The sequence below is a fragment of the Mus caroli genome, unplaced genomic scaffold (assembly GCF_978045245.1).
Source record: "Mus caroli unplaced genomic scaffold, Mus_caroli_1 scaffold_2, whole genome shotgun sequence".
Taxonomy (NCBI): domain Eukaryota; kingdom Metazoa; phylum Chordata; class Mammalia; order Rodentia; family Muridae; genus Mus; species Mus caroli.
In genome coordinates, this window is record NW_028227257.1 from 77,736,067 (window position 1) to 77,750,121 (window position 14,055).

At 42.1% G+C, this 14,055-nt stretch overlaps 1 protein-coding gene across 4 annotated transcripts in view; it reads right to left on the reverse strand.

Moving 5' to 3' along the window:
- Window positions 1-14,055, reverse strand: part of Apip (APAF1 interacting protein) — a 34,401-nt gene that overhangs the window by 17,037 nt on the left and 3,309 nt on the right. For 3 of the 4 annotated variants that reach the window (XR_003835577.2, XM_085834617.1, XM_021151861.3), the window contains exons 2-5: window positions 8,153-8,253; window positions 4,249-4,297; window positions 2,734-2,851; window positions 1,890-2,025 (exon numbers count right to left, since the gene is read on the reverse strand). Coding sequence is in view for 3 of the 4 variants with exons in the window: in XM_085834617.1 (XP_085690743.1) it covers window positions 1,890-2,025; window positions 2,734-2,851; window positions 4,249-4,297; window positions 8,153-8,253 (404 nt within the window). In the remaining variant the exon portion in view is untranslated. Of the gene's footprint in view, window positions 1-1,889; window positions 2,026-2,733; window positions 2,852-4,248; window positions 4,298-8,152; window positions 8,254-14,055 lie in introns of those variants that run through there. The other variant, XM_085834618.1, reaches the window with a different exon arrangement.

The window sequence follows — 14,055 nt, forward strand, 5'->3', positions numbered from 1 at the left end:
AAGCAAAGATAATCGTAACATTTTAAACATGAGATAGGAAATGATACACCTCACACACAGAAGTGTAGAAGGGAAGAGACACAGAACTATATTTAAACAGTAGGAATATTTCCCAACAATATAAAAAGAAACCATTGTATTTCATCTCGGCAGAATACTAAACTGCCTTGATAGGCAAATGAATCAATAGAGGTGTGGTTTGTGGCACCAGGTTAGAAGAAAGATCCTTCAAGCAACGATGATCACGATTATGATAATCCTTTCAGAATAATCTCAAATCTACTGCATTAGAACTTTCTACTTTTTCCCCTCAGTAAATACATGAGACAAAGTCAGGATACAGTAAGGTTCAAGCAAACAACTTTGCTACAAGTAAAACTAAGTCTATTCTTGAGGTCCCTTGTAACCAGTGACAACTCAGACAAGTGTTTGTTTAATCATGGATTTCTCCCAGGCTGCCTTTTCACCAGAGCACTGAGTAAACTTAATAAGCACATTCAGAGTGTTATCAGAAATGACCACTTTCAGGCAGGCATAGACGAGGAATCTGTCATGTGATAATAATTTGGGCAACAATTATCATAGTAGTATAGACTTGCCCATGATTCCATTGTAGTTCAGACAGAAGTAATTATATAATATTCCTAAGTGGAAGGAGTGAGTTGCTGGTCTCACATCTTTCCTGGGACTTCCCAGAAGGGTGGCAGACTTGAATTTTCCCATAGGATACACCACACAGTCAGAAATATTTCCAGGCACAAAATAATTTCAAAGCACAGTGAGATGGGAAAACACATTCAAGCCCATACCTCACTTCACCAACAGGATATTGATCCTCACAAGTTAAAGACATTTGAAACAGAGCCACACAGGTCCCTCTCTATCCTCTGCACACCAGCAGAGGCGAGGCATGGCACTTCCAGAACAGACTAAGAGGATGTGCTTAGTGCTGACTTGTTTTGCTGCTGAGGACCGAACTCAGGGCCTTGCAAGTGCTCAGCCCACACTCCACGGCTTTAACTTTTTCCTTTTCTACATAATTTTCATAGTGCCCCAGGATGGCTTTGGGCACACAGTCAGGGAAATCAAATCAAATGAATTTCCCAGCACACTGGTTTAAACAAGTCCAACCCGTTCCCTGCAGTCAGAGTAAGACACATCACCATATGCTACTTCAGTAACAGGGAGGGCTCTCCTCTGAGGGGAGGGAGCCAGGGTCTGAAGGAAATGAAGAAGGGTGAAGGCTCAGAAGAATGCTACCAACCAAAGCATGGCTCAACTTGTACCTGGTTCTGGGAACCTGCTTCTCCAAACCACTCAAGTCTAGATTTATATATAATGACTACATTTTGTAGACTGGTGGATTTATTTAAACTTACAAAGTCATTGTTTTACAATTTTATGTCAGTTACATCACAAATTTTGAAATACAGTTAAATATTTAATTAAAATGAACAGAAAGCTTTCTTTCTTTCTCTCTCTCTCTCTCTTTCTAATAATCAGGAGCATATTTTAGAAATACATTAAGCCAATATGACTCTACTGGTGGTCCCAGTTCAAGCTTCCTGAAGACCAAGTTGAGGTGAGGAGATCTTATTTTCTCAGTGCAGAAAACAGGGGCTGCCCCACCCATTTTGACAGACGCTGCAGAGTAGACTTTTGTTCATGTTAATAGAGCAAACACTCCATTATTTGTGTTGTTAATAAGTCTCATGGCTGGGGAAGGGAGGAGGAGTCTGTCCCCAAGAATGTGTGTGGATGTCTAACGCTCAGTGAGTATTACTGAACGCAGAGCCCACTGCATCTCATTAGAAGTACAAAAGGACCATGGTCTGACTTATCAAAGAGAAGGAAAAATGCATGCCAAATAACTTAATAAAAAAGTGTACCTGTAATACCCTCCTGAGGTACATTTCCTTATTCCTTTGATCATCTCTTGATGTGTAATTTTAAACTCCTGTCCTGGAAACAGAAGGGTGGCCATCACAGCAGCTTTAGAGTGGGTATGAATCACTGCGCCAGCTCCTGCAGGATGAAGGGTAGATGCTCAGTGGGGAGAACTTACGTCTTTAAGAGAAAATCAACATATATCACCAGGCGACTCTCTGAATGTACGTGTGCTTGGTTATGGACTTAACTTTTTCCACCATAGGAAGTGGTGGTGGGTAAGGCAGTCTCCCAGTTAGTTTCTGTTGCTAAAACATGGTGACCAAAGCCAACAAAAGAGAGCAAAGGGCTTACTTGGCTTTTATGTCCCGGGCCACTGAGGGAAGTCAGGGCAGGAACTCAAGGCAGGAACCTGGAGGTTAGAATTGAAGGATGCTGCTGACTGCCTGGTTCTCAAGGCTTGCTTAGCCTGCTTCCTTATGCAATCCAGGACCACCTGCCTAGAAGAGACACCACCCACAGTGAGCTAGGCCCTCCCACATCAGTTACTGATCAAGAAGATGTCCCCACAGACCTGCCTACAGGCCAGTCTGATGGTGGCAATTCCTCAACTGAAGTTGCACTTCCCAGATGATTCTAGCTTGTGTCAAGCTGACAAGAACTAACTAGCAGGGAAGAGAATAACACTGGACCTTCTTCTCAGTTGATGGGAGAGTGAGATGGGTTGAAATCTTTCAAGTTCTTATACATATTAGATACTCGAGAGCTGTTAACTGAAGTCAAAATGACTTTGATTAGGGAGGCCGACTCTGCAAATGTTCTATATACCAACTCCTTTCTGCATACCTCTCATGGTATAAGCATTCATGAAAAGAGGAGTGCACTGGCTTTTTTTCAGCTTCTTAGATGCTGGAGGCCCACTTATATCCTGCTCATTGATGTCACACACAAACATGTCTTCTGGCTATTTATAGAGAGAGAAAGAGAAAAGGCTTTCTTAAAAAAAAAAAAACACTTAAAATGTGTCTACTGTGTATTTGTATATCATATGCCTTTGCTTAATATTCAAAATAAATGTTTATGTTTGTTTCCCACTTTAGCACAGTTTTATGCTGTGGCCAGAGTGACGGTTCAGTGGGTAAGAGCACTGACAGCCCTTTCAGAGGACCTGGATCCGGTGCTCAGCCCCCATACTTTCAACTTCAGTCCCAGCAGACCTGATGCCCCCTTCTGGCCTACATGGGAACTGCACACACACAGGGTGCACAGATACACATGCAGGGAAAACGCTGATACACACAAACCAATACAATTAAAAAATAAAGTTTTATGTGATCAAAAACTTTTGAAATTTGAGGGATAAAATCTGATGTAGAAACCATTGGATAATTAATGATGTTGCAGCTATTTGATGGACTTAGGCCTGCTGTTTCACAACTATTTTTCCAAAAATGCATATAAAGAAATCAACATCGCAAATGGGTGTCAGAATTTTCTTATCTCCTGAGGAATTCAGTAATGACGTTATTCTTCAAGTATTCAGGAATGTGTCAATCCAATGTTTTTTAGTGATGTCCGCATATTGCTGATTTGCAACTTCCAAATGTCAGGGCTCATCACAGACTACAATATAAACTTCCGTTAAGAGAGAAACCCTTCCTTTTTTCTTGTCTTAAATCAATGTTTTATGTATTTGGCTTGATTTGGAGGGTATTATTCTAGCATCAACATAGAATGCACTTCTTAAAAATGAAACAATCCCCTTTAAATTGGAATAGCTTTGCCACTGACAATCTGAACCAGTTGGTGTGACCCGAGCCATCAGCAGGCCTAGGTCACAGGTCTGATAACAGGAGGATGACACCACACTTCTAACTGCGGCCTGCTACAGTTTTATGGATGAGATTTTAAGTACTTATTTTTGTGTGTTTGCCTGCATGCATGTATGTGTATCCTGGGCATTCCTGCTCCCTTGAGAGGTCAGAAGAGTGGCTTTAGATCCCCGGAAAGTAGAGTTATAGGGAGTTGTGAGCCACTGTATAGGTGTTGAGAGGCGAACCCAGGTCTTCTGCAAGAGCAGAGGTTAAGAGCGAGTGCTCTCAAGCTGTAAGCCACTTCTCCAGCCCTGAAGGAGATTTTAAAAAACACACTGGTTATGTGGAGCATACTGGCCACTTTACAAAAAAATTGTAATTACTTAACAAATATTTAATAGTTACTTAGCAAATGTTTGTTGATTGGTTATTTAAATGATCACAATAGAACCACCCTTCAAAACTAACATAACCTTTTAGAAGCAATTCTACTTCATGGAACAGCAGTCAAGGAGAGGGAGAGAGCTTCCGAGATCCTTTAGCATACCTGAATGCGCTCCTTTTGCACGCCTGAGGGAGCAATGTAGATTTCATTGCTGGTGACAAAAATATAGAAATTGGTTTTGTTTAGCTAAATTTCTGGTTTTGCACAAATAAAGTGTAGCCTTGTAGTCTAACTTTTAATGTTCTTTATACACCAAGCCACAAATGGCTGCTTGTTGAGGGATGGAGCTGGGGTGCACAGAAAGAGTTCTAAGACACTACGAGACACTAGTAGCCAAAGAAAACTTGTGTTATTTGCTTTTATCTTTCCTGCTTTCACATATATGTGTTTCTTTTCACACACACACACACACACACACACACACACACCCCAGTAATGAGGGACTCGAGGAAAGATAAATGTGAATATGTAGTATTGAGCACTTTTCGGCATGCATGAACAGAATGTCAGTATCCCATGCAAAATATAGCAACTCTAAAATTCAATCCGGCAAAGTATGATTTTGAACATTTCTGCATTACAAAGAGTGAGGTTTAAATTTATTGCTTGAAGTCATGAAGTGCAGAGCCCTCTGCTGGACAGTTTGCTAAGTTACAGCATTAACACTGGGTAACTGTAGAAGAGTTTCCTCTATGACAAGCATGTAAATATTGGAAATTATTTGACAGTAAAGCAATCACAAAAAGTGAAAAATGAAGAAAGGGTATTGAATGTAGTCGAATATGCTAATAATCACAGCACTTAGGAAGCTGAACCAGGAAGATCATGAGTTCAAGACTAGCCTGGGATATGCAGTGAGCAAATCTCTGAAATAAACAAAAAGGACAATTACACACACACACACACACACACACACACACACACACCAACAACCCATACCGAGAGAGAGAGAGAGAGAGAGAGAGAGAGAGAGAGAGAGAGAAAGAGATTGAGAGGTGGGGAGAAATGTCTTTTGTTATGGGTTTTAGATCTATACCCTGTACCAGTTTCCACAAAGTCCTCTATGGTGCTGTCAAATATGACTTGCAGCATCATTTCCAAACCTCCCATATTCTCTCCATTTACAGAATGGTCCCCTGGCTCACTTATTAGTTCCAGTTGTCAGAGCATGTAAATGAGCTGCCACAAAGATGAAAATCAAGGAGCCTCAACACCCGGGACTCTAGCTTCTGCCATGGAGACAGAGGTGCACAACGCGCAGGAACCACAGCTCCTAGTGAAGATGGGGATGGTCTGTACAAAGCTGCTGAAGTGGCTGATACACAGTACACTCTTGGGGCTGACGGGCACGTGGGTGAGATGAGTAAATTACACTCTAGACGATAAAGGCCTGAGAGGCGAGCAGAATCCGGGGAGCTCATGCATGCGTTAGATTCCTGAAGCAGCTGAGGCGCTCAGTCTCTGCTGCCCGAGGCAACAGTGCGGCAGCCCTCCCTCCTGAGCCTCTGGCAAGGGCAAGGACCACACTGCACAGCCCCAGTCATTGGCTCGACAGCCTTGTGGACACGGAGAAATTCTAGCTGTGCTAAGTCTGTTTGTATCGTTGCCTTTGTAAATGGGAATTAATTTAGACTTTGATCAGTTCTGACTAATTCTTAGACAAACTAAGTAAATTTTGGACATGTCAATACTAACACAAAAGAAAAGCATAAAAAAAAACCCGACAGCTTTTGCTTTAGGAGATAATGTATTGCTTGGTTTTATAAGCCACAAATAAAACAAGATTTGAGGCTCCCGAGAGTGAGTTCTGGAGTTACTTCTCTATACTCCTTGCTCTCATTCTAAACAAGAGGAGAAAAAAATCCCCAAGCCAAACAAACAAACAAAAGCAAGAGCTCACACTACATCTGTGCCCAGGTGTCTAGTCTAATTTACCCTCTGCTCTTAGAGATTACTGAACTATTATATCTAGGTAGCTCATCTACAATATGTGTTAATCAAATGCAACCGGCTTAGTGCGGCTGGCACATACTGAAAACAGGACATGCTAAATCTAAACGCTACAGACCAAGCCCGAAAGGCCATGGCTGCTGAGGGCCATGGACTGACTTTGAGGGTCCTGTGCCTGTGCCTGTGCTCAGTGCAATCTCTATGTGGATCTCTGTGCTCTCGCTCTCTCTCTCTCTCACTCACACACACACACCCATACATTAGTCATGTAGCAGCCAAACCTTGAAAGCTGTCAGTATTTCTATCTTCCCAAAGACTACTGTTCCTACGGTTCTAGTGCATTACCTACTGTATGTACATTGTCTTTTCAACTTTATTTGCACCAAGAGTCAGACACAGACAAAACCATCACCGCAAACACGAAGCTGAGTCATATGGTTGAATAAAGTCATTTAACTATTAGGGATAACATTCAACACCTTATTAAAAACAGCCATTTTAGTCTGTAAGGCACAAACTTGAAGCCAAATGAAGCCTTAAAATTCTGGCTCTTCCCATTTGTGGCCCCTAGAGGGAGCTCCTTGCCTATTAAAAATAACGAAAAACTACAGATGATGCAACTTTCCTATAAATTGATTGTGGTGCTATAAAAGTGATTACATATTAAGAGGTGTGCCAATAAATGGTTTATGTTGGCCGCACACAATCAGGCTGTGGAACAGTAAAGTTCTTCTAGAAGAAGTCCTGTCTAGTTTCTTGCTTTGACAACTTCTCTTGAGTTTGCATTCTACTCTTTTTAACTTTGCTGTATATATTTTTAAAAAGCCAGAAACAAGTATTTTCGCTCAGTTGGGTAGGAGCTCTATTATATACAAAGCCATTTCCTGCATATGCAAATAACCAGTAGAGAGGGAGATCATAGAAAGCAGCCTTTAGAAATAAATCATACATCAGGGAAATTAAATTACAGGTACCTGACTTCTCAGATAGGAATGAATTATTCATAGTTTCAGGTATATTGTGCATTAGAAAACCTGAAAGCTTAGGCACAGGGCAACATGGACATGCAGGCGAACAGGGAACACGCTTTATCTGTACTGAGAGAATTCTTATATCCACAGCTGTATAAGCTGTTGGCTAAGTCACATTTTGCTATTTCCCACTGTTGAATTAATATTTCATGAATGACACTGTAATTTGAAGCAGATGAAATTCCAAAGTCATTATTTTGTGGGAAGAAATAAAATAAAATAAAAATTTGTTTAAGATGTTCTGATTTTATTTTACAATCTACTTCCTATTATAAAATGCAGGTTCCTTGATGGAGACATACACAAACATATATGTACATGTATATACATGCATATCATGTACACATACACTCAGCATATAAATGTTTTAATGATCCAACTTTGCTAAAGAAAAAAGGTGAATTAGAATACAGAATAAAACCCTGCCTCCAGCAACAGGACTTCTACATTTCAGGGGTAAGATATCAACCCAGTTCAGCAAGCCCTGGGAGAAGGAGGCTTGCTTCCTCGTGCTTACTCCTCATCTGCTTGACCACAAGACACTCACTGAACTCAGTGAGCAACAGAAAATGAGTCCTTCTGTTTTAAACCCAGTGCCTCAAAGGAGTAGATAGTAGCATTGCTGGGCCTGTTAATCATGGTATCTCTGCTCAAAAACAGCTCATGGCCTGTTTTGAACTCATTAAATATGGATTTTTGAACTTAATTAGAATTTAATAATTAATAATTTCTATTTAAGTGACTTTTAAATATTTCTTTGAACTTTTGAAATAAGTCTTCAACTACTTTGCTTACCTTTGATGTTCCAAACAGAGAGGACCAAATTATCCCAGTTAACAACTGGGAATTTATTGTGCTTGGTGCTTCTGCTCCTTGGCTCCACCGGGTTATGCAGACATCCACCAATCATTTAGAAAGTATCCGGCTTCAGTCTCACACTAAACTGACTATCAGCTGGGTCTGGACACAGCCCTGAGGCCTGCTGAAATAAGAACTCTCACGGCTGCGATCAGTCAGGAACTTACCCATGCTTCAAGCTGATTCCCCCTCCAGTGCCGGTGACCCAGCCCAGATGGTAAAACTGTTTGCAAAGTTCTGGGATCAGGAATCGGGGGTGCTCCTTGTCCTGAAACAGAAGATGATGATCTGCAAATGACTCTTTAAGTTGTGCACTCCAGCTGGCACTTCCCTAATCGTTAGAAATGGATTTACTTAATTGGCAGTCTGGGATTGGTCAGTACAGGGGTCTAACTCTATGGAACGGGCTGTAAAAACAAGGCAGGGAAATGCCAGGGATCTATGACACAGTGTCAACAGAAAGGCAGTGGAACCCAGTACTAAAAACAAACAAACCAACAAACGAACCCCACACTTTGGGCTACACAGCTAAGTGCTTCACAGAACACCCTGCTAGAACACCATACATGACACTTCACTATCAATACATGTTCAACACAGTCTGTGTTGGGGCAGTTTCAATTTTATCTTTAAAATGTTGTTTTCCAAAGTGATTTAAATATCTTCTTATTCAATTATAATAGTGACTATGGCAAACCATTAAAATCAAGCAAATAACAATCAATAAACAAATCCTACTCAGAAGCCGTTATGATCCTTTTCTACGAAGGCATTTTACGGAACCGTGTGAGTAAAGGCCAGAAGGAACATCACCCTTACTTATGTCTAGCTGTAATAACTCCCAGGTTTCCCTGCTTTTCTCTTAACAGTTTAAACTAACTAAAGCAAGCACAGAAGAACCATGAGCTCCATTTTGGCAGTACGATATGTAGCCTTAGCTGGAAAGCAGACAATAACTGCCTAGTCAGTCATGGTCACAAATATTTCAAAAGAGGTGGCAGAGGTGGAAAGTGAACTTCCTAGGACTCCTCAGGGAAATGTCTTGGGGGCAGGGCACTCCAAAGCTGACATTCACTTCAAGCCACCTGCAGAAAGTTCTGGGCTCTCTGGGCTTCACTCTGATAGCTGGACCAGCATCAGAACTCTGAGATAAACTCCAGACTTGTACCACACAGAAAACCCCCAAATAAACTCAAGACTCGGTGGGCTGCAGTCTCAGCAAAGAGCAAACAAGAAACCCTTGCTACAAAGAAAAGCACAGCAAATAACTGACTATGGATGGCGGCCCTGGGTAAAGGGGAAAACCATTATTTCAACAGACTGGGCAGCTAAAATTGTGTTTCCCAATATTTATTTACTTGTCATTCTCTGGTTTATTCTCTCTCTCTCCCATCCTCTCTCTTCTTTCCTCTCTCTGTGTTTGAGTATGCATGTATGTATGTATGCATGTATGCATATAGATAAATAGTTTTGGTGGTATGCATGATAATTTGATGAAGTAGCCTTCAAAATAAAAAATTCAGAGTATGAGAAAAAGCCAGGCTTTTGTAAAAATCAGCACAGGTTTAGGAGTTCGCAAAGAAGGTCAAACTACATAATATCTAATTCACCGTTTACACGATGCCTAGTATGCTAGCTAGTTTTACATCAACTTGACACAGGCTAGAGTCATCTTGGAAGAGGGAACCTCAAATGAGAAATTGACCCCACCTGTCGCCTGTGAATAATCATGCCTGTGGTGCATTTTCTTGATTGATGATTGATGTGGGCCTAGCTCACTTTGGGTGGTGCTGGCCCTGGGCTGGCAGTTCTGGGTTATATAAGCCACAAGGAGCAAAGCAGTAAGCAGCACTCCTCCATAGCCTCTGCTTCAGATCCTGCCTCCAGCTGGCTTCTTGCCTTGTACTCCTGCCCTGACTTCTCTGGATGATGGACTATAAGCTGTAAGCTAAAATTAACCCTTTCCTCCCCGTTGTGCTTTGCTCAGTGTTCTATCACAGCAACAGAAATCTTAACTAAGACACTGAGCCCTACTTTTACTCAACCATGAAATAAGCACACTTTAAGGAATAAAGTGAGATGAAATGAAGATAAAACACACAGCACAAAGCTAAAGAGATGGCTCAGCAGCTAAAAGCATGTCCTGTTCTTGGGAGAACCAGAGTTCAGTTGCCACCACTCACATCAAGTGATTCACTCTCTCTAGCTCCATCTCCAGGCTGAACTGAAGCCTCTGGTCTTCTTAGGCATCTGCATGTGCACATATCTACCTACCTACCTACCAACACACACACACACACACACACACACACACACACAGACACAGACACAGAGAGATACACACACAATATAACATAAAAGTTGGGGCTGGAGAGATGGTCCAGAGGTTAAGGTCTGTACTGTTCTTGCAGAAGCTTGGAGTTCAGTTCCTAGCACCCATGTCAGTCAGCTCACAATCAATGTTACTCCAGCTCCAGAGGAGCCAACATCTCTGCCGGGGAGTCCTTGGGCACCTACACTCATGTGCATATATCACACAAAGGTGAGTATATATATATATATATATATATATATATATATATATTTAAAAATAAAATTTAAAAGTCTCTACAGTAAAAGCACTCCACAGAGAACCATGTGACATACTATGAGCTTCCTTCCACTTTAAAGAGCTAAAGTTCTTGAACACAAATTAATTACTTAAAGTTAATAATAAAATGGATTTTTTTACTCTTCTCAAGGAATCTAGCCAAAAAACTTCTATGCCCCATATAATTTGCTATTTCCTTTTTGGGGAACATAAATGATATTTTAATTACATATTAAATACAACTAATGGGAAGACTCCTGCAGTGTTCCAATCATTAAGACCAAATTTGCGCAACAAATTGCAAACATTACCGAAAATGGTCTATTATTATAGATCCCCCTCTCCCTTTGTCTTTCCCCAGGATTGAGGGATTAGAGCCATTAGCCAGCTCCCTGCTACAGCACACCCATGGCGGGCAGTGCTGCTATTGTCCTCCTCAGCCACTCAGATCAGGAAGATAGCATTACAGGGGAGTAACGGAGCCCTGGCAGGCACACATCTGCTGACTTTCAGGTGCAGTCTTTTAACCTGTGCGGCCCAAGAGTGTGAACGTGGAAATGTTATCTTTGGAATGGGCACAAGGGGATAGCTTATCGTCTATTGCACCCCTGGATGCCAATGGTGCCTTTCAGCTGTTGTTGGAGTTGGCTCTCAGTGAGCATAACACCTATATAGCATGAAGCTAAAGACTCACAATGAATAGAAGAGACGCTATGGTATGGCAGAAACAGACGAAGTGACATTCAGAATATATTAGACATCAAAGTGTGAATAGCTTTCATCCCACTTTGAAGACATTTCACTTTTGTGTCACAGAAATGCATACTTATGCCTAACAGTAGCTCCATTTATTTCCATGTCTTCCTTTCTTTCACCTTAAAACACCAGCACATACCTGGACCCTGGCTTTCCTCTGGGAGGAGTCTGGCATAAACATAAAATAAACTTTCAGGCGAGGGGTGACATTCAGTGGTAAAGCATATGTTTATTAGCATAAGCAAGAGTCCAAATCTGATCCTCAATACTGGCCCCCAAGAGAAAGTGTTGAAGTTATTTAATTTAGTCATTAATTCGGAAAGCAGTAAAGGTGTGTTAGAATTTTTTCAAAACAGAATTCAACACACTTGGGCATGAATAATTAGTTTTCAAATAAAGCCAAATTGGACAAAATCCAAAGAGCACAGAGAACCTGCAGTGTATCCACCTTTCTGGTGCTGTGACCATTCCACAGTTTGCATAGCTGTGAACCTGCCTACCTACAACTCTAAGCCCCCATCACGGGGCTTGCTTGCCTCAGTCTTTCACGACTTTCCCGGAGACTGGATCCAGGAAGTGAGAAGGTCCAGCATGCACAGCTTCGCTTCCCTTCTGCCTGCAGTTTCATCCTGTTCTGTGCTTTGCTGGATTCTGTGCCATGGCACCTTCTCTCAAAAGCCCTTTCAGGCTTTGCACCGCCCTGGGAGGCTTCTTTCCATCCCTCCAACACTGACAGGAGGTCAGAGCAGAGCCTGCTCTCAGCTTTGTTCTTACTGGCAGGTCAGGATACTTTCTGGGTTGGTTTTCTGATATGGATCCATGATTCCCAGACTTCCGAATTTCAACCTCAGTTTTCTTTCTTTTATTACCAGAGCTGAGGGCACAGATGCAGAGGCCAGAGGAGCACGTTGTGGAGTCAGTTTTCTCAGTCCACTTCTGGTGGGCTCCAGAGAATGACCTCGGGTTACAGGCTTATGCAGCAATGGCTTTGCCCACTCCTCAGCTCATGGGCCCATGGGTAGTTTTCATGATTTTAGGGAATGACCTGTAGTTGCCAAGTAATGACACTAATTCTATTTTAACTATCTACTATCATCACTGTCTTCATTAAAGCGTGGGTTTTAAACATAAAAAATGGTAATGAAAATAATGTCAGTATAAACGGTAATCTTTTAACTTCCATGCCATTAATTTGGGGAAATTTACATTTTCATTGCTCTCTCTTTATAATTCCAATAAAAGTGTCCCCAAGACTGACATTTGGAGGTAGAAGGTATGCTTTTCCTGTTTGATGTCCTTACTTGCATTTTCTTCCTCTCCAATTCATCTTCCATTCTACCGTAAGTACTAAACTAACACAGTACTTTGAGCATTGAGCTTGGATCCCCAAAGCGACAAATGTCCAAATACCACTTCCTTCATCTATTACGTCTTAATTTATCTATTAGGTCTTAATTTACTTTTCAAGGATTTTTCACTATTGGTTTATATAAACCCCTCAGTTCCAGTCAAACTCTATATGGAATCAATGACAAGATGGTTCTCAGGGATCTCTGCATCCCGATGGTGCTGGGGATGGACCATGTGCCAACAGACTCCAGCAGAAGTGGCTCCATCACTTATTGCAGACGAGGTCATAAGGTGTGCAGTTTCAACGTTGGATCTTGGAACCCGCCCCCCGCCCTCCTCTGAGATCGCTTGTTCTTTTCTGAGCCAAGCTATGCAGAAGGCCACCATGGCCTGAGGAGCCATATGGGTGAGCAGACCCTCCTTATGCAGCCCATCCTTGAGGTGACAATTGCTTTGGCAACAGCCTGAGTGTTGCCTCATGAGCCCCTGAGCCATAACTCAGCTCGGCTGCTCTGAGATTCCCAATCCTCAGGATCTATGGGACAGTCAGTGCTGTTTTCAGCTGCTAAATGGTGGGATGATTTGCTGTGTATCAGTAGGTAACTAAGTTATGCCTTTCTTCCAGGCAAGAAGATAGTTTTGTTACACTGTTGTTGCAATTCTCTCAAACCCTGCTGGTCAGCTTTTACTCCAGCAAGCTGTGGCCACCCTCCCTCCAGTTCTATGTGCCAGCATTGGCTCTTTGCACTTGTTTCCTGGCATTTATCATATGCTTCACTCAGTCACTCAACAAACCGTGAGTTTTGTTAGGCCCCGAAGGGAGAAATATCAGTGCGACCCGACCCACTCTGAGGAGCTTGATCTAGTAAAGATCGTCACAGTTAGAGGATGGTAGTGTATAGCAGAAAATGGTTGGGGAGTCACAGAAGTAGAAGCTGTAGATTGGGAAGGATGCTTGAACTCCTAAGGGTGGGGCCAATGTGCTGTGCAGGTGGATAGGAAGGTTCCGAAAATGGCATTGTTTACAGATTAGGTTCTGTGGGTGAAGGTAGAGAAGCAGGATATATTTTTAACTTTGGAAGTTTCCATGCCTTCTGAGGATGAACTAACCAGGATGAAATGAGGCTGATGAGCAGAGTAGTAGAGTCCCCAACAGCATTCTGCTCCTCGGCAGATGCACAAGGACAACTTGAGGGAGTTAGTTTTGCCATGTGGGTCCTGGGGACAGAACACAGGTTGCCAGGCTTGGCAGTAAGCAGTTTTCCCTGCTGAGCCGTCTCACTGCGCCCCCTAAGTAACAAATGCTTTCAAGAATTGTATTTGGAAGCTGGACCAAAGTGGGTTTCACTTGCTTCATTTAGAAGTAGATGAAAT